The sequence below is a fragment of the Tenrec ecaudatus genome, chromosome 11 (assembly GCF_050624435.1).
Source record: "Tenrec ecaudatus isolate mTenEca1 chromosome 11, mTenEca1.hap1, whole genome shotgun sequence".
NCBI lineage: Eukaryota > Metazoa > Chordata > Mammalia > Afrosoricida > Tenrecidae > Tenrec > Tenrec ecaudatus.
In genome coordinates this window covers 7,754,928-7,779,253 of record NC_134540.1, presented here as the reverse complement: position 1 = coordinate 7,779,253, position 24,326 = coordinate 7,754,928, and the positions used below count along the sequence as shown (strand labels likewise).

General features: G+C 43.4%; 1 protein-coding gene across 2 annotated transcripts in view; it reads left to right on the top strand.

Moving 5' to 3' along the window:
• NUP58 (nucleoporin 58) overlaps window positions 1-22,846 on the top strand; it is a 44,502-nt gene extending 21,656 nt beyond the window's left edge. Inside the window, exons 10-16 of one of the 2 annotated variants that reach the window (XM_075562816.1) lie at window positions 7,994-8,073; window positions 9,583-9,701; window positions 10,105-10,187; window positions 11,372-11,573; window positions 17,239-17,331; window positions 19,258-19,353; window positions 20,744-22,846. In XM_075562816.1, coding sequence (XP_075418931.1) covers window positions 7,994-8,073; window positions 9,583-9,701; window positions 10,105-10,187; window positions 11,372-11,573; window positions 17,239-17,331; window positions 19,258-19,353; window positions 20,744-20,913 — 843 coding nt within the window. In that variant the 3' untranslated portion in view covers window positions 20,914-22,846. The remainder of the gene's footprint in view (window positions 1-7,993; window positions 8,074-9,582; window positions 9,702-10,104; window positions 10,188-11,371; window positions 11,574-17,238; window positions 17,332-19,257; window positions 19,354-20,743) is intronic. The other variant, XM_075562817.1, reaches the window with a different exon arrangement.
• Window positions 22,847-24,326: the final 1,480 nt, after the last annotated feature.

The window sequence follows — 24,326 nt, the reverse complement described above, 5'->3', positions numbered from 1 at the left end:
GGAGCTGCTGGGCCATTTCCATTCCTGGCAGAGAGGTCAGCTCAGCGGGTTCTGGGGAATCTCCAAGGGGGCAACTGGGATACATTTCCTCAAGGTCAAAGAAAGATTGCAGGGGCCTTTTAGGAAGAAGTTCTAGTAAAATTGAAAACTACATACATAACTCAGCTACCCCTACAGCTCTGATCTTGTCCCTTTAGACATTTTTTTGGTTCCTTAAACCCAAAGAATATTGAGAAGGAACATGATTTTCTCCCCCAAGGATGCCCGAACTGCTGTTTTGACGATGTGTAAATGGAAGAGCACAGAATCCTTCAGGGAGGGCTAGAGAGATGGAAACACTGCCTTTCAAGGTGTGGAGAGCTTCACAGTTTTGTTTCAGAAAGGTTTCTATGATTTGGTAGCGGTGCTTTAGGGCTAGCCCTCATACTTCTGAACTGGTGTGGAGAAAGCATTCTGCATTTTCAATTGAGTTGCTTCCTGTGTACATGACTTTGCCTTAAATAGTTTATGTAGATGAACCCATTTTTCCATCAGCCCAGTGCAAGGTAGAGGTACCATTAGAATCTTCATTGTTTTTCTTTAGAGAAAGACCAGCAGAGTGATGTGTTGATAATGTGGAGGCGTCTGGAATTCTGACACCGGCAATCCCACTCTAGAGCTTGTGTCCTTAATCACTGCGTACACGCTTATATGAGACAAAGTGAGAAATAATTGCTCGGGAGAAAATGTTTCATTTTTAAAATCGGACATGTGCTGATGACCTTATAGTTAATAAAAATAGCAACAAGGCCAATAGCTTCTCTCACTGAAGATTGCCAGTTTTTCTTACCTACTTTAGGTGTGTGTGTGAGAGAGAGAGAGAGAGAGAGAGAGAAATATGAGGGAGGCCTTAACTTTGGGAAAATGAAATGAGAAGGTAATGGAATTTTCCGCGAATTTTTGGATACTCTCACATATCTATAATACAGTCTAATGTAAGGAAGTTCTCTTTTACTTCCCTGGGGAAGAGTAGTGGCAGGTAACTCACTGTGTCATAGCTAGTAGCATTGCAATTGCAATGTGTTAAATCTGTAAGGGAAACTTGACCTGCTGATGAGAGTTGAGAATCACCCCATGTTAGAGAATGTCCTGTGAGATGCCTTCTTCATGGTGACTCAGCATAATGCTAAGCTCTTCATATTATGTTCTTTGTGGTGTTTTAAGTACATTGTTTAAAGGCACCACTAGACAAAACCCTAGTGGTGGCCTAGTGGTTCGTTCAGCATTTGACTGCTACTGGAAGGATCAGAGGTTCATGTGCTCCAGCTGCTCCCGGGAGAAAGCTCTAACAGTTGCTTCCAGAAAGATGGCAACCTGTAGGACTGTTCTGCCCTGCCCTGTGGATTCCTGTGAGTCAAAATTGACTCGACACCAGGAGTTTGGTATGTTTCTTTAAATCGGCTACTAAAGAAAACTTTGTGATCTATTTATTAAAATTTTGTGTAGCTAATACGTGAATTCTCTGCCACTTGTCTGTCAGTTTGCCATACTGTGGTGGCTTGTGTGTTGCTGTGATGCTGGAAGGGATGTGCTGGTATTTCAAATGCCAGCAGGGTCACCCAAAGTGAACCAGTTTCAGCAGAGCTTCCAGACTAAGAGCCAACAACGAAGAAGGACTTGGCTCCTCGCTGTGGAGGAAGAAGCTGCTGAAAACCATATGCATCATTTGAGAGCACTGTCAAATACTGAGGTAGCAGAACCCTGTCAGAGATACTGCTGGAGGAGGGCCCCCTTCAGTCATTTGAAATGTGCTAAGTTGCTAAGATTTTCTAATGATTAGAATTTGGAATGTGTGAAGGGAATTTAGGAAAATTGAAAGTGGTCAAGAATGAAATGGAACACATGAAGATCAATATCCTAGGCATTAGTGAACAGAAAGGGACTGGTACTGGCCATTTTGAACCAGAAAATCATATGACCTTAGTATGCTGGGAATAACACGATCCAGAGGATTGGCATGGCGTTCATTGTCAGAAACGATGTTGCTAAATCCGTCATGCAATACAATGTTACCTGTGATAGGATTGTATCTCTTCACCTCCAAAGAAATAAAATTAATGTAACTATTTTATTTAACTATATGCACCAACCACAAAAGCTAGTGATGAAGAAATTGAAGAATTCTACCAAGGACCTCAGTTGGAAAGTAATCAAGCATGCAATAAAGATGCATTGATAGTTATTGGTGATTGAAATGCAAAAGTTGAAAACAAAGAGGAAGGAAAAATAGTTGGTGATAGAAATTAAGCTGGAGATCACATAATAGAGTTTTGAAAACCAATGATGTGTTCAGAGCAAATATGAACCTTTTTCAACATTGCAGAAGATGACCAAGCACTTGGACTTTCCCAGGTGGAATACACAGAAATCAAATCGACTACATCTGTGAGAAGACAATGGAGACGCTCAATCTCGGCAGCTAAAACGAGACCAGGGGCCTACTGTGGAGCAGACCCTCAGTTGCTCATGTCAATTCAGGATGAAGCTAAGAAAGGAAAACAAATCCACAAGAGCCAAAATATGACCTTGAGAGTAACCCACTTGAATTTCGAGAATATTTCAAGGACAGATTTGACTCATTGAACACTAATGAAGTGAATACCTGAAGATCTGCAGAAGGGCATCAAGATCATCATTCATAAAAAAGCAGCAGGTCATTAAAGACAGCAACGAAAGAAAAGATCAAAGTAGATGTCAGAAGAGATTCTCAAAAAAAAAAAAAAGATTCTGAAACTTGCTCTTAATCATAGAGTACCTAAAGCAAATGGATGAAAGGAGGCAGTCAAGGAGCTGAATAGAAAATTTCAAAGGGCAGCTTGAGAAGACAAAGTTATATATGTATTTTTTAAAAAAGGTTTTTTTTTATCATTTGTACATTCATTACCCTCATCCTCAAAACATTTACTCTCCACTTAAACCCCTGGCATCAGCTCCTCACTTTTCCCCCTTCCTCCCCACTTCCCCCTTCCTCATGAACCCTTGTTAATTTATAAAGTATTATTTTGTCATATCTTGAACTGTCCAATGTCTCCCTTCAACCTACTTTTCAGTTGTCCGTCCCCCCAGGGAGGAGGTTATATGTAGTTCCTTGTAATAGGTTCCCCCACTCCACGCCACCTTCTCCCCACCCTCCCAGTATTGTTACTCTGACCACTGGTCCTGAAGGGATCATTGGCCCTGGATTCCCTGTGTTTCCAGTTCCTATTAATGAAGTCATTTATTTTAACGACGTGTGCAAGGACCTAGAATTAGAACACGAAAAGGGAAGAACATCCTTAGCAAATCTGAAACTGACAGAACACAAGAAAAAATTCCAGCCTTGAGTTGCAATTCTGAAAGGTTAGATAGACAAAGAAAACAAACCAATTTGAATGATCCAAGAAGCATCAAGAGAAGATGGAAAGAAAATACAGTCACTGTACCATAAAGAACTAATTGACAGCCCACCAATTCAGGAGATAGCATATGAGCAAGAACCAGTGGTACTAAAGGAAGAAGTTCAAACTATATTGAATACATTAACTGAAAACAAGACTCCAGGAATTGATGGAATATCCATTAAAATGTCTAAGGAAGCTGAAGAAGCACTCACTTGGATGTGCCAGGAAATTTGGAAGACAGCTACCTGGAAGAGATCCATATTTGTGCCTATTCCAAAGAAAGGTGACACAACAGAATGCTTAGCCTATAGAAAAATGTCATTAATATTGCATACTAGTAAACTTATATTTAAGATCAGAAGACACAATGGTTGCAATAGTACATTAACAGGGAAATGCCAGAAGTTCAGCCTGGATTCAGAAGAGGACGTGGAACAAGGTCTGTCTTAGCTCAAAGCAGATAATACCAGAAAGATGTTTGTGCTTCATTGACAATGCAAAGACATTTGACTGTGTGGCCATTCAAAACTGTGGCTAACCTTGAGAAGAATGGGAATTGCAGAGTACTTCACTGTGCTCACGCAGAACGCGAATCGAGAGGCAGTTGTGGTTTAACTCCAGGACTGGTGTGCATCAGGTGTCCTCTCACCATACTTGTTCCATCTGTAGGCTGAGCAAGTCATCAGAGAAGTTGGATTATATGAAACGTGTGACATCAGGATTGGAGGAAGGCTTGTTAACAACCTGCAGTGAAGATGACACACCTTGCGGAAATTGAGGAGGTAAAGTTCTTGCTGATAAAAGGTCCAGGATTGTAGTCAGGATGGATTACAAATGCAGTGGGAAGAAGATAAAAATCTTCATACTGGACCAATTGGTAACATGATAAATGGAGGAAAGGTTGAAGTTGTCAAGAATTGTGTCGAACTTGGCTCTACAACGATGCTCATAGAAGAAACAATCAAGAGATGTATTGCACTAGTAAATCTGCTGCAGAAGACCTCTTTAGAGAACTAAAATGCAAGAGTGTTACTTTGAGGACTTTAGTGCGCCTGACCCAAGCCATAGTACTCTCCGCTGCCTCATATGCATGTGAAAGTTGCACTCAGCTTTCGCAGCCCCATAGAGTCTTTGGTTAAATGTGAAATCAAATAGCACCCCATGTTTCTTAACATCTGGTATGGACTTCTTACCAGGAAGACCATGTTAACTACTTTCTGCAGCTATGGAGACTTTAGACTCTGCATGCACCTAGAAGATGACCAATTCTATATGAATGATGAGATCATGTAAGGTAACAGGTTGAGATGGCATCCTTAATAGAAAAGAAAAGCTATCCCTCTTGGGATCGATTGCAACCCTAAAACCAGGTGATTCTGCTGACAAGTATTTGTGAAATGTCTGTTCTGTGCCAGCCTTGCTAATAATAACAGTAGTAGTTCATGGATGAGAACACCATTTTTAAGGTCCTAGAAATCTTAGGGGGAAAAAAAGATTGGATAGAAGATCAGCAAGGAAGGAAGGGCAGGGTCAAGGAATGTTCCTAAGGCGACCCTAACTCTGCTGCTTGGAAAACTGCATTGAAGATGCCAACTGAGTTAGGTCCGATACTACATGCGTTCACTTCCAATGGGTTGGAACTGCTGCTGTACCCGGTTTGGTGAATCATCAGCTCAAACTCCTCAAAAAATTTTAAGCCCCTTAATGATTCAATCTTAACTGTCAGTCTTAAGGGACTTCTCTGCAGTGTAATCAGACTGTGGCTCAGGGTTACCACTTCTGACAGTTAACATTAACCACGGGCCACACTCGGGATCACCTACAAGCAGGTTAAGTAAGCCACAGATCTGTTTTCAAAGAACAGTGTTCTGAAATATACTAAGAAAGTGATTCTAGAGTGAGGAGCGATTCGGGGATTAAGTAGTGTCTTTGATTTCCACCTGGAAGCTTGAATCAGCTGTGAAGTTAAAGTTGTCCTTTGATTGGGTGGGGACACCAAGTAAGGTCTTGATGGTAGAGTGTGCTGGGTTGTGTGGCTTCTGTTCATTCATGAGCATGTTTTGTTTTTTACCCTGTCTTTTTTTTTTCCTGCTCCATTTCTTTTTTTATTAATCATTTTATTGGGGGCTCATACAACTCTTAACATAATCCATATACACATCAATTATGTAAAACACATTTGTACAATCATAGCCCTCATCATTCTCAAAACATTTGCTCTCCACTTAAGCCCTTGGCATCAGCTCCTTCCTCCCCATGGGCATGGTTTCCAGAGTCTGTTAGGTACCAGGTAGCTAACAGGCACGTGGGATCAGCAATCATACAATGTAGTAGACAGGTCCTTGCTGCTTCTGTGGGGGTTGTGCTCCCTGTAGAAGTGGGTGTTGAGCACCAAGGCTTTGAACGTGCCCTTGTCACGATCTAGTCACACGGGGGGTACCTTTGTGTTGTCTTGAACCTGTGAGTGTTTCCAGGCTGGTAGGGAGCAAGACCAGTGAGATGAGTGAGGTGAGCAAAAGCCTGTGGCTATAGAGCAGTCCTGTGTGAGGACACCTGCTAGTGTGAACACTTAGAGAGGTAGGCCGAGAGCAGAGCCCACGTAGTCCAGGGCATTCGTACAAAAGCGGAGTGGGCTGGAAGCTTACAATGAAGACTGGAAAGGTAGTGGAGAGAACAGTTATACCAGCTTGCTTGCTTTTGATAGGCTTGTCAATAAAAGATTGCTACCCAAACCCCACTGCCATTGAGTTGATTCCAACTCAAGTGATCCTATCAATAAAGGGTTTCCAAGGCTGTAAGCATTTATGGGGGCAGACAGCCTCATTTTTCTCTCACGGAGCAGCTGATGGATTTGAATCAGGAACCATGTAGTTAGCATCCCAACACTTACTTAATGGTGTCACTAAAGGTTAATAAAGAGAAATTTAAATAATTGATTAGTAAGTATGGAGTGTATGAAGTAAAGCAGAATGCTCGACTGGAAACCCCACTGGCCGGAAGACAGACTCGGCATTGAGAAACAGTCATAGGCAATTTGAGAATTCCATTATCTTTTCATTTCATTTTTCTGCCGATTCTCGGAAAGCCGCCCTGCGTAGAATGACTACCTGTGCATGCGTTGAGGCCCATTGGATGGCTTGGACGCCCTTCTCTATTCTCCCAGCTGTAAGGTGGGTGAGCAGTGAGTCGCTGTCTTTCTAACTCCCACCTTCATCTATAAGCAGGGTGGTTGGCACCCTCACCTACTGCAGTGCCCACATGGTAGCAACTGTTGCTGGTTCTTGTCTGCTTGATTCTGACTCATGGTGTCCTCACAGCAGGGTGGAAAGGTGGTACTCCTCAGGGCTTTCAAGGCCTGTGGTGTCAGGTGCTTCTGGGTGGCTTTGAACTGCTTCCCATCCAGCCATCAGCTGAGTACTTACCTGTTTGTATCCACAGGACTCCTCCACCCACTACCACCAAGGTGATTTCAACTCTGACAATTCTGTAGGACATAGTAGAACTGCTTGCCAGAGTTTCTGAGACTGCCAGTCTATACGGAAGTAGATAACCTATTTTTTTCTACCATGGAGCAGATGGTAGAAACTGCTGTACCACCTGGGCTCCATCAGGGACGCCTAGTGCCTGGAATGTAGGGTTATTTCATGGATTAACCAAGAACATCTTAGTGAATCCCTGAGCATTGAACTTGCTACGTAATGAGCATCCAGATGTTAGCTGTAGCCATCATCACCCTCAGCATCATGTCACTGCTGCCTCCCCGGGTTAAATTAGTGTTCTCTACACCCGCACATAACAGCCGTGGTGGCACCGTTAGGTAAGCAAGCGATAGATTGCTAACCCTCAAGGTTGGCAGTTCATATCCACTAGCCACTCTGCGGGGGACAGTTTTACATGTTGGAAATCTGATAGAGTTGCCTATGAGAGTGCCATGAGTTAGCTTTAACTCCCATGTTAGTGGACTTGTTCCTTTTCATTAAAGAAGAATCCTGTAGAGCCCTGTGCTTTCTGAAGTAGATCATCAGCAGGGGATACTTTTATCAGAAAGGGAGGGTGTTTTTGTTTCCGAATGCTGCCATCACAGAAATGCCACCAGTGGGTGGCTTTCATGAATGAAATCTGCTCTCTGCCGTTTGGGAGGCTAGAAGTCCGAATTGGGGTGCCAGTTCCAAGGACACTCCTGTTGGCTTTGGGGAAGATTCTTGTCTCCAGTTTCTCTGCCTGCCTTCCTTGGTGAACGTGTGCAGTCTCCTCCATGCGTGCGTGCTTGCTTGCTTACTTACTCTGCGGTGAAGACACAGCCTACACTGTCAGGGAAAACCCATTTCGTAGTGTTAGGATTCGCACCACATGTGTTAGGGGTGCACAGTTCAAGCCACACCAATGCAGACTTGTCATGTGTCGTTGGTGGGAAAGTGTAGGAACTTTTTGTGAAGCAGCTTCCCCAGGATATGGTCTGAGTAAACTCCCAGGAGTGCTGTAGTTTACCTTGCTGTCCAGATGCAATTGTTATTTTAACCTAACTCTAACTGGCTTTCCTTTTTTTCCTCTTTTAAAAACTTCTGGTCTACTAGGAGTTAAAAAATGCTGAAATCGCTTTAAGGACTCAGAAAACACCCCCTGGCCTGCAGCATGAAAATGCAGCTCCTGCTGAGTAAGTAGCCCGGCTCGGCTTGTCGGCTCGGCTTGTCGCTGCAAGAAAGCAGAGCGGCAGCCACATGCCAGCCAATGGATTTGATCCCCCACATCTGAAGGGCCAGCGAGGAGATTTACTTTCGAAACCTGCACCTTGTCTGTCTCTGTCAGTCTCTCCAGGTGTGTCCTCTGCTCTCACACGCTGTCACAGCTTGTGGTAGTGCCTGCGCGGTGCGGCTCAGCTCCCGGAGCAGCCCTGGGTCCTGCTCCTCTCATGAAAATAGCTTCCACGGTTCCCTTTGCTTGATCGATTCGTGTTCAGGCTCCCATGTGTGCTACTCAAGTCTTTGTTTCCCTTTTCAGTGTCTTCATCGCATTCTTTAGGGTTAAAAATCAGGACAGTGGAAGATGGATTGCCTGTTCTGTGTACTCCATAGGGCTTCCCATTGGTGTGATTAACATCAGAACTCTAGCTGTTTCGTTGTGAAAATCTGTGATGTTTGTACTCCTGCTTTTTAACTTTTTATTTTGAACTTCTTTGGGATTTAGAAAACACTTTCAAAATAATAGTTATGAGGATTCCATTGTATCCCTCACTCTGCATGCCTGTTAGCTTGTGACTGTCCCATCGTATCAGCACCAGGGACAGAAGTGAACACGGATAAAATATTAGTAACTCAATGACAGAACTTAGAAGTCCAAGTGGCATGGTGAGTTAGGTGTTTAGCTGCTAACTGCAAGGTCAGTAGTTAAAGCCCCCGAGCTGTTCTATGGGAGAAGGGTAAAGCATTGTGTTCTTACAAAGATTTCTGTTTTCATAAAGTGTCAGAAACCCACAGGGCTTTTCTACTGTGTTTTAAAGGGTCGCTGTGAGTTGCAGTTAGCTGGATGGTGGATGAATTTTTTACAAATAATTTTTACAATTATTTGCATTTTACCAAGATTTTGATTATTGCCCTTTTTCTGTTTCAGTATCCTGTTCAGGACTACATTTAATTGTTATTTTTTCCTTGTTTCCTCCCTTTAGTAGCATTTCAGCCTCTTCATGTATTTCCTAACTTAAGTACTTTAGAAAAGTATAAAGCTATTTTTGTACAATACCTTTAATTTGGATTTCTCCCTAATGGTACAAGGAAGGCTGTGTATTTGTCTTCGGTACCTTGATGTAACTGATGATATGAGGGGTTTGGGTTTAATAATGTGATCTATGCCTCTTAACATGTGCTTTGGTGGCACAGGGGGTTAAGCCTCAGAGTCAGTAGCTGCTCGACAGGGGAGAAGTGTGACCGTATCCTCCTGGGAAGGTGGACAGTGTCAGACCCCCGAGGAGCAGTTCTTCTCTGCCCTACACAGCCGCTCTGGGGCCACGTTGACTTGGCAGGAGAGAGTATAGAGCACTTAAGATCTGGTGTGCCATGAAACTTATCAGAAAGCTTTCCTAAATGGGGTACTTACTGATGTATTTGGTATTTAGACTGTAAACTAATGTTCAGAAAAGTCTGATCTCACACGAAACGCTTTTCTCTAGCTACTTCAGAGTCCTGGTTCAGCAGTTTGAAGTACAGCTTCAGCAGTATCGACAGCAGATTGAAGAGCTAGAAAACCACCTCGCCACTCAAGCAAATAATTCCCATATAACTCCGCAAGGTAACATGTTTCTGTGGAAAATTTTCTTTTTAAATATACTTCGTTTGGGGGTTGAAGACAAGTTACATACACATGATGATGTGGAAGAGATTCTGGATAACTTCATTGTCTTAAGCTGCCATGAGAAATTTTTCTGAGCAGATTTTGACTAGCTCATTGCTCCCGGTAGCTATCAAACACCTCAGTAAAGTGTGGTAAGAAGGACCACCCACCAGGCCTCCCCCAGAGTTACAGACCACAGCTTCTTTCCCTCAGTCCCCAGTCGTCACTGACTTTCATATAGTTTATTGGTTTATTTAGTTATTTTTCTCATATATTCATAGTACCGAAACTGGAATTTTTAAATAATATTTTTTTAAAATACAGCTGATTGTCTTTGTTCTACTATGGTTTTCTTTTGTAGATTTGTCGATGGCTATGCAGAAAATTTATCAAACATTTGTAGCTTTAGCAGCCCAACTTCAGTCTATTCATGAAAACGTAAAGGTGAGTTTTCATTGCCCCTTCATCTTTCTCGATACATATTTATCTCCCCAGATGAAGTATTTATCCATTTGGGAAACATGAGTATCCACACTTACTACAGAGATGGCTTCAATCACATATTAGTCTCGCTCACTAGTCTATAATCAGCCAGCCATAGCCATAGAATCTTTAAGAACGATCCAGTGACCTTTTACATAGTGTGCCGTTGTACCTGCTTCCTATGGGTGTGTTGAGTAATTCTCCACGTCTCTGCACATGTTTCTCAGCATCAGTTGTCAGAGCCCCTGGGGGCATCGCTGGGGGAGGTGGTGTGAGTCCCCCCCAGAGGTGCCTCAGAAGAAAGGGCTGGCAACCTCCTTCCAACATCAGCCCTTAAAAGACACCCTGTGGAGAGAGCCGCTAGCCCCTGGGGTCTCCAGGAGTCAGAGGGTTCAGAATGCACATACTGAAAGCTGGCTTTTTCCTTTTAGCTTTTTGTGTCTAAAGTTTATCAAAGGTTGGACATTAGAGAGATTTTTTTTTTTTCTGTTAACAAAAATTATCGGAAATCAAGTGCAGAGATGTTTTATGTGCCCACCTGAAAGCTTAGCCAAGTGAGCCTGGGAGTTTCGATCTAGGTCCAGTGACACTTGCAAGTCGCAGCCAGTATTACCGTGTATAAAGAAGTGTGACAAAAGTTTCAAGTACGTGACAGTGCCAACCCCGTGTCCCACCGCAGTCTCAGTCACTGGCTTACTCAGGTGCATTTGAGGTGGAGTTTTCACAGAGGTGCAGCATGTCCTATCATCTGGTGATGCTGTTTGGTAAGCCTTGGGCTATTGAACTTCAAGGTCAGTGATTTAAGTCCACCTGCCGCTCCAGTGGGGAAAGATGAGTCTATTTGCTCCTGTGGAAACTTTATAGCCTCGGAAACCTTATATCGGCTTACTGTGATTTGGAACTGATGTGATGGCAGTAGGTTTTGTTTTTCTTCCTTTTTTTTTTTAATTCTTATGATTTTTCTCTTTGGTAACACAATTCACATTTGTGTTTATGAGAGGCTTTGAAAAGTTTGTGAGAAAATGCCATTCTCTTTCAATTTTGTTTCTCCACAGACTTTGAAATGCACCCCCCACCTCCCATACTCACCAAAGTCAGCCCTCAGCTTGATAAGACTTCTCTTTTTGTTCCTTGCTTGCCTTTAGGTGCTCAAAGAACAGTACCTTGGCTACCGGAAAATGTTCCTAGGTGATGCTGTGGATGTGTTTGAAGCCAGGCGAGCCGAAGCCAAGAAGTGGCAGAACCCACCCCGGGTGACCACAGGCCCCACCCCTTTCAGCAGCATGCCCAACGCAGCAGCCGTTGCCATGGCTGCCACACTTACTCAGCAGCAGCAGCCCGCGACAGGTCTGAACGCATTCAAGTTATAGCTTCTTACTGTCGAAATTCAGGGGTGTGTGCGTGTGTGCGTTTTTACAAGTCTTCCTTTTGTGTTAGCACTCAAGACCTTTCTGTGAGCGCTGCTCCACTGTCATCTTGAGATTGTGATGGACACAACTGTGCACATAGGCCCAATAGAAAATGCCAGGGTAGTCTCAGCAATAACTATACACTCCAACTAGCTACCGAATACTGCATCAATTTCAGTGGTATTTGCTGTGTTGCCATCAATGCCCTTTCCCTACTACTGCTTTTCATTTAGAAATAATATCAGATTCTGAGCTTGTCAGTGTAGCCGTTGCTGTTTTAAAGTCAAAGGTGACCCACCAGGCATGACATTTGCCACACACTCGAGCCAGAGAGACGATGCACACACATAGACACACCAACCCCTACCCCTCACAGAGTGGGGAGCGTTCTTATTGGCTGAAGGTGTGTAGAAGAACAGCAGGTGGCTTAGAAGAAAGGATACAGGAGCAGAATTGTAGCAAGAGCAGGAAGAGGGTCTTTGGAGATGCTCCAGAAAGCCCAACATGAAATAAGGACTAGGGGTGACTGGACGACATAGTTGTTGAGATACCAGAAGCGGATGACCTTAGCCTTGTGTGGCTTCTGCCTCTAAGCTGAGAATCTATTTTGGGGTTGAGTTAGGTCATGCTGGGAGATCCCCCTTTTCCTGTTTTCTTTCCTCCTGTGAGCCCTCTGTCTGCTCCTAACTATGAGAGAGACCAGGGTCAAACTAGCAAGTCTTGAAGCTTTTTTCCCCTCATCGGTGGATTCTATGTGATACCTTTATTGCTTGCCATGTGTCTTTCAGATATGGTGGCTAAGAGTCCCTAACAATATCTGTCAAGGTGTTTTAGGAGCCCGGGTGGCACAGGGGCGACCATGGGGCTTCTAACTGCAAGGTCAGCCCGCCAAAAGCGACCTACTGCTCGTCAAGAGAAAGATGGGCTTTCTGCTCCAAGGAGGCTCTCCAGCTGTACTCTGCCCTGTAGGGTGACTCTGACCTCAGAATTGACTCAGCAGCTGTGAGCTTGATTTGGTTAGAGGGTTTTTTTTTGTGTCAAGATGTTTACTTTTAGATGAGGTTGGACGTGTTCTGGGTGGTAGGGCATAGATGGGATGTTTACTTTTAGGCTGGCCTTCTCCCTGGGCAGTTGGAGAAGTGGTTCTTCCCAGTTGGGCATTGCAGACCCACCAGTAAAGAGCTGGTGATGGATTGAGCATGGCATCCCCACCGTTATTCCTTTCTGGGCCCAGGTCTCCTGTGGCCAGCCCATGCCCCTCCAGCTGGCTGGAAGGGAGATTGTGTTCTCCATTGAGGGTGGCAAAAAGTAATCACGGGACTGGTTCTCTGTGGAGTGTGTCCCATAATTAACCAGTTAACCCCACCACCATTTTATGGACTTACATGGAGAGCTCATCCATCTTAACCCCCCAAAGTCAGTCACAGAAGCATGGGCTTGGTTAAGTGTTTTTTTTAACATCATGGAATCCCATTCTAAGCTGTGAAGTTGGAGCCTGTTTCGCTTCTAGTGGATTTGTTGGGGCAAACAACTAACGCTGAAGCAAAATCACCTATTAAGGGAGTTTTAGACTCTGGTGGGCAGTCTTCCCTCAGACCTCCATAGGTTCCCCTCAGGCACTTTGGGCTCAGGGATGTCTTCAGCCAAGGCAGGCCTTGTCCCTCAGTGCAAACTCTCCCATGGTACCTTGACTCCATTTCCCACTGGCTGCAAACTGAAACCCAACAACTGTGATGATTTTGGATCCTGCATCCCTCTCTGTCTCTGCAGGCCTCTAGAGCACCCCACATTCCACCACCCCCACCCTGAGTCAAGCATTAACCCTGTCACCTGTTGTAGCGAACTTAGGTCACTTTTAGCTGTGCTCATGCTGCTGTTGGGCATACCGGCCCAGCCACACTTGCCCTGACTGTGGTGGTGTGGTCTGTGCCCTGGAGTCACTCCAGGAGCCCTGCGACAGCGATGGAAGACTTGCCCAAAGAAAGGTAGGCAGTGTAGGGCACTGTTCATTCATCTGTCCCTTTTGGTCTGTACACAGTTTAGGTTTGTGTTGGTGGCGGTTCGTGTTGCAGGACTTCTTTGCATATTGGTCCTTGACTTCATTCGTGTGAATAGAGCGGAACATAGAGCAGGGAACGTTTCTCTGACTGTCACCTTCTGAAGATGGCTCATGTGTCATCTTTCTTGGAAGTAGAGAGGGATTCAAATGCCTTCTTCAGCCCTCGTTTAGAGTTGGTTAGCGAAAATTGAAAGCAGGGCTTAATCAAGTGTTCAGTTGGGTTAATGTTGGGCTGTCAACCTCAAGGTTGGAGGTTCAAACCCACAGCCTCTTCCAGTGAAGGAAGAGGCAGCTGTCTGCTCCTGTAGAGATTGACTACCTTTGGAATCCTGTGTAGGTTCACTGTGCATCGGAACTGACTCAGTGGCTGTGGCTAAGTTGTGGTTGTTTTGGTGCAGTCCTGCAGGCTGAAGAGAAGTGATGACAAGCCAGCCATCTGTGCATGGATTGGGCACCAGCACAAAGCAGGTCTTGCTGACAAATGCTGCCCAGGCCTCCAAGAGAATTCTGGAGACTGTCCATTAAGCTGCTCAGCAGTTTAACTTGGGTTTTTTCCCCTCATTTTAAGGCAGTGATCTTTGGGGATTGACCGCTGCTGCATTTTGATGATACTACTATGTTTTTGGTGTGGATAGATAAGACTGACTTTTCTCCTGTAGTTTAGCTGCTGTATTTGAGGAGCAATGAGACATTTTGTTAGGGATTCCTACTTTCTAGCTTTTAGTGTAGGTCTGGGAATTTCAGCTGTAGTGTTTAATAAGAAACTTTTAGCATTTCATCTTCGTTTCTTGTGGTTTTGTGCTTTTATTTCATTACATAATCAAAGGAACATTCCTACTACACCAGTCAGCGGAATAGAGCTTTTCAAAACAGAGGGAAAGACTTTTTTTTTAACTTTTATTTTTTTGTTCTTAAAAAAGGATTCTATCATTACATAACATAGAAATATTCATACTAAATTACTCAATTTAGAGGTAACCGTACCAAATTTTGTCTCCTAAGTGATCGTGGCAAGTCTTAAAGACAGATTGCCTTTGTTTTTTAAATCTTTAAAGAATTTTAGCACTTTAGTCCTTTTCCTGTGAACAAAGTTTTTACTTTTAAGAACGTAGTATTTACTACTTCTGGGAGATCCTAATTACAGTGCTGACCGTGATTTTGTTGTGTGTGAGACTCTATTCTGTGGTAACTTTTGTGAAATGTCACTCTACATCAAGTTTTCACTTTGGGAAAGCCTTGGGACCTATCACTACTGATGTGGCTTTATTGATGGGACTGTGAACTCATTGACTGTCGGATTTGAGAGCCGATGTATGGAATTGTTTACTTAACTTTTGCCTGGAGAATCTAGATTCTGTGTTTTAAGAGCGAGACTAACTTATATGCTGGCCAGAGTGTCTTATATGTGAATACTTTGGCATGGGAGATATTTATCATGGATTTTAATATTTTAAAATGTTATACATTTGCCTAGTTTTATAAATGACATTGCCTTCAAAATTGGTGCGAAGGTACTGAGCTCAAAGTACATATCAGTAGTACACTGGGAAGTCTTGTCTTTAGCACACACCAAGTTCCTGCTGCTCCATCTCCCGGATATTGACCAGGAGAGAAAACTGCACCATGGCGCTTTCAAGAGGAGCCCCGGTGGCAAACTAGGTTACGAATTTAGCTGCTAACAGCAGGGTCGGTGGTTCAATCCCACCAGCTGCTCCTTGGGAGAAAGAGGCAATCTGCTGCCCTTAAGATGTACTGTCTCAGAAACCTTCTACTGTGCCCCACGGGGTCGCCAGGAATCAGAAGCCCTTCAGCATAGATGCACTGAGTCTTCTGGTGGGCAGGGCTGCCTTGTCTCCGGGGCTAAGGGCTGTGGTACTGCTTCATTCTTTGTCTTCCACCAGCAATGCCTCCTGTGAACATGTGATCCTGAGGGCTCTCCATGTTAAGGAACCTAGACATGTATTTTCCACACAGTATTTTTTTGTTAGCAATGAGAAAGTTACATGCTTGACTTCTCTCTGCTTACAGTAACGTTTTACAAAAGAGCTGTGAATCAGGTATTTTATTCTCAAACTCGATGTATTTTTTAAAAAACCCACCTTTTTCTTAATTTATTTTCTTTAATAGTCATAAGACTGTAAGTAGAACACTGCTAATAATGACATTCTTTGGGGGCAGAAGCTACTTGAAACATCTGTTTTCTTCTGCAGCATAGCAAATATAGTTCTTTCTGTTTGCTGTTTTTTGTTTTTAAACTAATTCTTATACTGCCTTCTGAAAGGATGAACCTCATTCTTCACTGGACAACTGGAAGGCTTGATTTCCTTGTAATGTTGTTAACTTTAGACTGGTCCGCGTCGTTTTGGCAGACCCTCCACTTCCCAATGCGCTGATCACTGTGCTTGACAAAGAGAATAGAGGAGTCTGGAGATGGTGCTACGCCATTTACTCCCATCGTTTTCCAAAATGATTTCTCAAAGGGGAGAGTTTTTTTTAGAGTTTTGTATTCTGCTTAATTTTTTAAAAACAAGCAGTAGTTACAAAGAGAAAGGCTAGTAAGTTTAATGTTCTTGCCAAACACACTCAGCCCCAATCTTTTCATTGTAACAGACGGACAAAGAAAGGGTAACTTAACTTGTTCTGCATCAGAGTACATTTTCCAAACTGTTGGACAGAAACTTCTGAGTTGAAATTTTGAATGTATTGAATCTGTCAAGGCCCACCTGGTGCCTTTGTAACTGTCTGTCCCTCTGTCGTATCTGATCAGGTGGAAAGTGATGTCCTATAGCCGAGCTGACCCCGAAAGCTCTCTTCTCACCTTTTTTGTGAACCAGTTTGAATTGTCATGTCACTGTGTAACTGACTTGCTTTCAAATGAACAATAAATTTAATAAAATAAAGTATTGTCTTGTTTTTTTAATCTACTGACGGTATATGTCATTTCTATTTCCTATGAGAAATCCTGCCCAGCCAGTCATTCTCCATGACCCAAGCCTTGACTCTTTAATGATAGATAAGGAGCTCATTTTTGTTGTGGTTGTAGTTGTTGTTGTTTTTGTTTTGGGGGTAGGGGGTGGGCAGGGGTGTTTTATTTAAAGTCACAACCCCTTTACTAACTGCACCAACTGGTTTTACCAGAACTCAGGCGGGGAGAGCCCTCGGAGAAGGAAATACGAACAAAGCAACTGTCACTGGGAATACAGTAAAGATTTCGAATGACTGTAGGCTTAGCTCAGTCATCTCCCTGCACCTGAAGACTAATCATTTAGCTTGAAACTGGTTACTTTAAACATGGGTCAGCTTTTTTTGTTTTTTCTTAATTTCCTTTTTCTTTTGCGAGGTTACTCGCCGTAGCCAGATCCACTAGGTGATGAGAACTTAGTTTTCACAAAAGGGGTTTGTTAAAAGCAAATGATGTTCATTTAAAAGATAATGATTTCATAAAGAAACTTTAATCTTGAAAGAGTAAGGCCAATTTGTTTTTTTCCCCCCTCCCGTTTTTTTGTTTTTTGTTGTTTTGTTTTGTTTTTATATCTTATACCAGGGCCACAGCCATCTCTGGGAGTTAGTTTTGGAACGCCTTTCGGCTCAGGTATTGGCTTGCAACCAAGTGGCCTAGGTTCTTCAAGCCTCGGAGGTACACTTTAACTTTTTCTAATATTTCCTTGGATGACTCTACCTTTGATTGATAACTAACCCGAGAAACAAATCTCTTAGGAGGACCTGTCTGCTGCTGTTTGGGAAATTTAAGCTTCCACAGGGCAAAATCTTCAAACTTAATCCATGCCCTCTAGTCTTAGATTCCGAATCATCTGGGAAGAGTAGAGTCAATATTAAAAAGTACTTAAATTAAGTGGTAGTGAGGTTTGTCTTTGGAAGGCAATGTATTAAAATAGAACCTTGAGAATTCCTGATACTTCTTTTTAAAAATCTTCATTTTAATTAAAAAATTTTAAATTAGCTATATAACACTTAGAGTCTGAATGATTTCTGAATATACATTCTTCTGACTATAATCTAGGAGCTCTGGTGACACAGATGGGTAAACACTGAATTGCTAATCACAAGGTCAGTGGTTCAAATCCACCAGCTGCTCCAAGGGAAAAAAATGAGGCTGTCCTGCTTCTGGAAAGATTGACAAGCCTTGGAAACCACCCTGTATATGGTTGCTACGAGTCGGAATCGATTCGGTGGCAGTGGTTTTTTCATAATCATGATTTGCTTTCACTAGAGAAAATAATTGGTTACATATTGAATAATCTGACTTCTGCCCTTTTTTACATACTTCTGGCATATTTGCCTCTCTTAAATACTTACATCTAAGGAATTCATACTATTCTAATAGTCTCATTTATTAACTATAAGTAAGGTAAGTCATCTGCAAAATACGCTAAATGAGTTCAAAGTTTTTTACTATGGATAATTGAAAGTTGATTCTGTTTTTAATAAATGCACTGTGGTGCCATGTGTAGAATTCCCTTTTTTCCACCAAAATGTATCTTAAGATGAAGGAAAAGCCTATGTAAGCTACTGTGACTGCTTAAAATGGGAGGGAGAGAGCCTACTAGGAAACCCTAGACTCATGCAAGCATCATTTCACTGCTCTGTGTTCCAGTTTGCCATCGTGAGGTTCATCTCAGTATTTTATGTAAGCTGTGGCAACGGAAAGAGCCTTGGGACCACAGGGGGTTAAGTGCTGGGCTATTCATCTCAGGGTCAGCAATTCCACCTCACCAACCACTCCTCGGGGCTATCCACTCCCAGAAAGAGTTCCAGCCTCGGGAGTTCTGTGTGGGCACTTCACACGCTGTCCCACCCAGTCGCTGTGAGCTAGAGTCTGCTGACTGCAGTGGGTTCTGCCTATAAAGACACTTCAGTCGTTTATGCATAGAGTACTGGCCCTTAAGAGAATGCAAACACATTTTCAAGTGTGGAGCAGGAGCTGTTCCTGGTCTTTTGTGAAAACATTACTCAGGAACAACTGAAAACCCGTGACGCCCTGTCCCTGTTTCCCACTGTGGCACTGGTCACAGGCAGGAACCTGCTATCACCACAGATTTCAAGTGAATGGCTTTTTTTAGCTTTCGAGTGGTTTTTATTAATTAAACGAAGAAGCTTTGGCAAAGAACAGAGTACTGTTACCTTGCAATACAATCAGTGCTTAAGTAATCGTCCTCGCCATGGGTGCACTTACTCCATCCATCTTTTCTATAAAATAAGACCTAGGTTTATGCCTATTGGGCAAGCTACACTTTTAACATTCACTAAAACGTCTGGTCTGTTTAGAAGCGGAAATACTACGATGATCTTGGTTTTGCATGATCTTGAAAATGGACTGCTGGTAGGTCATAAACTTAGTCTGAATAGATAGGTTATCAGCTCCGTGAATCTGTTCCCAAAGCTTTAGGCAATGGAGTCAAAGCAAAACCATTGTACTTAATAATAAGACCGTGTTTCCAGCCTGTGTTGCTTAGTCCTTTGCTAAATGTAGGCTTTGCTTACCAGTATGCTGTCACCTGTGTTTTACATGCCGTTGTGTATTTCTCTATCGCCCTCCCACTAGGATTTGGAACTAGCTCTGGTTTTGGAAGCAGCACCACAGGGGCCTCCACATTTGGATTTGGAACAACAAATAAACCCTCAGGAAGTCTTAGTGCAGGTTTGTGCCTTTCCACCTGAGCTTCAGGTGCATTTAAAAGTGCTACTTTTTTCATTCACAACTATCGTTACTGCCAATCTCACCCCACTACCCCACCCCTCACAAAAGTCCTTGGACTATTCCTCCCGTCCCATAAAGCATGCCAGCCTAGCTCCTTAAATGGCCTCCTCTCCCTCCTCAACCAAGGTTAAATTAGTAAGACCGGTCCGACAAGACTTGTTACTTTGGGCCGGAAACACAGGAGAGTGGTGTGAAACTATTAGTTGCTCAGAGGGAGAAAGAGGAGGCCCATGTAGTTACAGCCTCCCAATCCCACAGGGGCAATTCTACCCTGCCCTTTATAGGGTCACTATGAGGCGGAATCCACTCGATGGCAGTGAGTTTGGTTCTCAGAATCCCAGTGACTTAGCTTCATAGTTAACCCCCTTTCCTGTTATTGCCAACGTGAAAATCACTCTTGTGAATGTGGAAGTTTTGTTTTGATTTTAAATCAATGCTCACTTAAGAGACAATTGATGCTCCCCAAAGCTGCCTTTCAGTTAAAAAAAACAAAAAAACCCTCTGGTTTTCAGAATACCACCGCCTTAAAAGTGGTGAGGAAAGGCTTCTTTGTTTATTTTTAAATCGATGTAATATTTTTTACTCCACTAAAGAAAGCGCATTACACCTATTCTGGCTACATCCGTGGCGGTCTTGGTTTGTTTAAACGGACAATGCTTAGTGATGCATAGCACGTTTAATGTGAGATTGGTAAGATTAGGCTAAAGTTAGGGAATTTGAAAGAACGCCCATTAAATATTGAGCTGCGGCCAAAACCAGCAGGTCCAGCTGGGTAAAGTTCTCATGGAGTTAGAGACAGATGAAGAGTAAGCAGGTGGTAAAATATTCTCTCTCTTAATTAGGTATAGGCCCTTATAAAGCCAAGCAATAAGGGCTGCCCCTCACTGCATCCAACGGCCTGAGAATTGTTGGTTTGGGGCTTTCTTGGAGAACTTAGAATTGACAGGGTGGGGGCAGTGCAGTCCAACACTCTCCTACAGTGTCGATGGAATGCGTACAGCGGAGCTGAGCAAGAAGGCGCCTTGATATTTTAATAAGGGTGTTCCTGGCAACTTGAACATATCTGCAGATAGCGGTTATTTGTGCCCAAGATCCTCTCTTGACCTACATTGCTCAGCTTTTGCCGTTCAAGGTGCCTTTGAGAACGGCCCGCTAAGTCCCTGCCCAGCATAGCTTCACGTTAGAACGTCAGTGCAGCTCTGTTCGTCCCCGTTCGTAACAGCGTGCCCATTCTCCCATATAGGCATTTAGTTCTCATCCTTTCTCATGTTTTGACATTTGCTTCTGTGATTGCTCTTCTGACCCCACTGTTTTCTCCCCTGAACGTAAGGCTTTGGCAGCTCAAGCACCTCTGGCTTTAACTTCAGCAACCCCGGCATCACAGCATCAGCGGGCTTGACCTTTGGGGTGTCCAATCCTGCCTCTGCAGGCTTTGGGACAGGAGGACAGCTCCTGCAGCTGAAGAAGCCGCCAGCCGGAAACAAGAGAGGAAAGAGATAAACGCACGGTGGATGTGCCAGACTCCGTAGCAGCCGCGGCCACCACGAGTCTATTTTTCTAAAACCAATGCCGTCCTTCTGTTGGGTCGCAGGAGATTTATAAAGTTTTGATATTTTTCCCTCATTTGGAATTGGAGCTGTGTTCCTACTTGCCATGCCATGCTGTTGTTGTTACTTTGGTCTGTGAGAAGTGTCCTGGTGAGGAGCTTTGTCCCTGTGTTCACTGTGTACCTTTGTGTCACGTGAATTCCAGTGTCCCCTTAGCATCAGTTTGTTTCCTCTCGCGCTACATTACAGGGCATCCTGTGGATCCATGTATAAATACGTACATGCAGAAGAGCGTGCACAGTTGTGTGTGTAGGTATTTCCAGACCTACAGCTTTTTGCTTCCGATTACCTCCCTTTTCGAAGGGTGTCCACTCTCACCTTGAAGCTTCAAACCCTCCGTGACCGCAGATGGCTGAGGCTGTCCTCAAGATCGCTGGGCATAGCTGATGCCTCCGAGTCACAGAGTCTGGCACGAACACCCGCGTTCTCGCCCGCTGTCTGGCTCTCCCGCTCTCAGCTGGGAGGTTCCGGTTTTGTGTCCACGCTAACTGCCAGCAGCTGTTCCAATTGAGAAAGGCTGGGAGTCTGTCCGGCACATCGGAGCAACTTTCCTCTCTGCCCTCCACTGCAGATGCAGAATGGTTTTGGTTTTGCTTTCTGAGATGGTCCTCCAGGCGCATATGTGAACCGCTAGGCGTCATGACGGCCCGGGACAAAGAGCTAGTAAACCAAATGGATTCTTTGTTGGTGAAAGTTACACTACTGAGTGGAAACTTCTAGCTCTTCCGTTCCAGAGTGTCTTTCTGAGAGGGCGATTGAACCGGACACCAAGTGGAGCGGCTTCTCAATCTCTTCACATCTTAAGGAAGTGCTAACTGTGGAATGCAGAATCAATATGTTTTAAGAAAAGTAGAATATTCTTGATATGAACTCTCCCTGGGCCTGTCGGGCTTCCTGCATGACCCACTGTCTCCACGAGGAGGCTTTAAAATGTTCCTGGGAAAATGCCATTTTCTGATTTCTATTTTCCCACCACCGTCTTGAGAAGGCCTCCTCTCGGTGCCCCAGAGGGAAGCAGAGTGCGGAGAACCCAGAGCCCGCTGCTGGAGGCCTGCCTTAGCGGTGGTGACTGAGAGCCACCATGAGCTAAGCTTGTCTGTCTGTCTCTCTCTACAAGTACAGTTCTCAGACAGAAGGCAAACATCGACTGTCATTGGAAATAGTTTTTGTTTTGCTTTTTTGAAAGTTTTGTACATAATGTGATCAAGTGAATATTTTCAGCATCATTTTCACCAAGGCACCTTTTTTTCTACAATAGGAATTGCATATATATTGTCTATACCCGCATATATATTTTTAGTATAATGTTAGTTGGGTTTAATTATAAAAGATTGTCAAAAACTGTATTATTTATCTGCATATAGCAATGAATGGCTTTATTTTTTGTTTGGTTTGCTTTTCTCCCAGAATTGACATTTGTTTGCCCAGGTGCATTAAAGTCAGGACAAATGGTTGTTGAACTTGTTTGTATTTTGCATACTTCTCCTGTACCGTCAATCCCCAAACACACACTGAGGGATTGGTTAGGAGAGGTAGCATTCTGTGTTGTGAGTGGCTGTCAGAATTAAGTACATAATGAAATCAATTTTTTCCCTCTCTCTTTTTTAAAGACATGCATTGGGCTGCAGAAATCTGAATGTTACTATGTCTTGGTTTCATTTCTTTGATCTGTTTTACATTTAATTTGTTGAACCACTGCAAATTTTGTTCTACCCAAATCGTCTGTGATAGCAGTTAAGACTGGTTGTCCTTATCACCTCTGTCTTCACTTTGTCTACAGCCTACTGTATGTGAACAATAAACTCTGTTCTGTCTGTTGCTTTGAATCTTTGTAGGTTCTTCGGGTCTAACGTGGCCATCACTGCTCTTCCGTCTCCTTGCCTTGGTGTTGGTCTTTCCCCCTTGTCCTTTCCTGGTTTACATAGCTTACTTCGTAACAAAAGGCTTCCTACAGACAAGATGTTTTTACTCACTTGCTTCTGCCTCTTCAAAGTTATAAAAAAATTAACTATATCGAATAAAACCCCTCCTATTATATAAGAGGGCATTATAAATCATGTGTCCCTTTCAATACCTAAAACCCCAACCCTATCGTTTCCCTAACGGGGTCTCTCTGCTTGATTCAGGGGAGGTGTTGGGAAAGGCCGCCTGGCAGGCCCTTTTAAAAACCTCTTCACCAAAGTGTGTAGGATGTGTTCTTTATCCCATTTCTTGTTTTTGTCTTACCTCATTGTTTTTCTCTTTTCAAACAATGGAGTTAAAACTCCTTATCTTCTGTGACTTCCTTTTTTCCCCTTGAATGGTGGGCCACTCACAGCTTTTTGTGTCAGTCTCTATATGATGGGGTGCCCCCCAAAATCTGAACAAATGTTCCGCTGGGCAGAACTTTCCTAGTACACATTTTCCCATCTAGGAGAGCAATAAGCAACTCACTCTGAGTTAGTGTACCCAGTGACGTCACCTGGGAAGGTTCTCCCTAGCCACAGTCAATTTTCTCATCAAAGCTGTTTAGCTTAGACCTCGTTTTTTGCGGTGACTGATTTAAGAGAACAGCATGTTGAGATTTTGTTTCCTGCTGGGGTAAAATGCAACAGAACTGTTGTGGTGTTGAATATATTACAAGGACAGTGCTATGGGAAAGCTAGTGGACAAGTGGTTTTATCATTTTCAAACAAGGTGAACTATTGATTGATGGCCAACGTCTTTCTGAACATCTGTCAACTTCCCGGATGGACAAAGATGTCAACTCTTGGTGTATTTGGAGTAATTCTACCAGGTCAGAATGTTAATGAAGCTTTCTGTTTAGAGGTTCTGCAAAGATTGCGTTACAGTGTGCGACAAAAAAAAGGCCTGATAGGTGGCAGACTGGGGAACTGGTTTTGCCGCCACGACAATGCATCTGTTCACACAGCCATCTCAGTGCACCAGCTTTTGGGAAAAAACAACATGCCTTTTTTACCCCACGCACCTGACTCACCTGACCTCGCTCCATGCAACTTTTTGTTTCCTTGAATGAAGAGGGACACGAAAGGACAGCAATTTGATGATGTGGAAGAAGAGGTGAAGAAAAAAACAAGGGAGGTGCTATTAACCATTCAAACATAAGTTTGAAGAATGTTTTCAAGAATGGAATTGTAGATTTGACAAATGTGTTCAGTGTAATGGAGAGTACTTTGAAGGGGAAAAGGATATTTTTGTAAAAACAATTTAAATACATAGCTTTGGGGGAAAAAAGTCTAGTCTTTTGGGGGGTACTCCCTTATAGATTGACGTTTTACATTTGAAGGGGCTTCGAAAAGTCTGGGA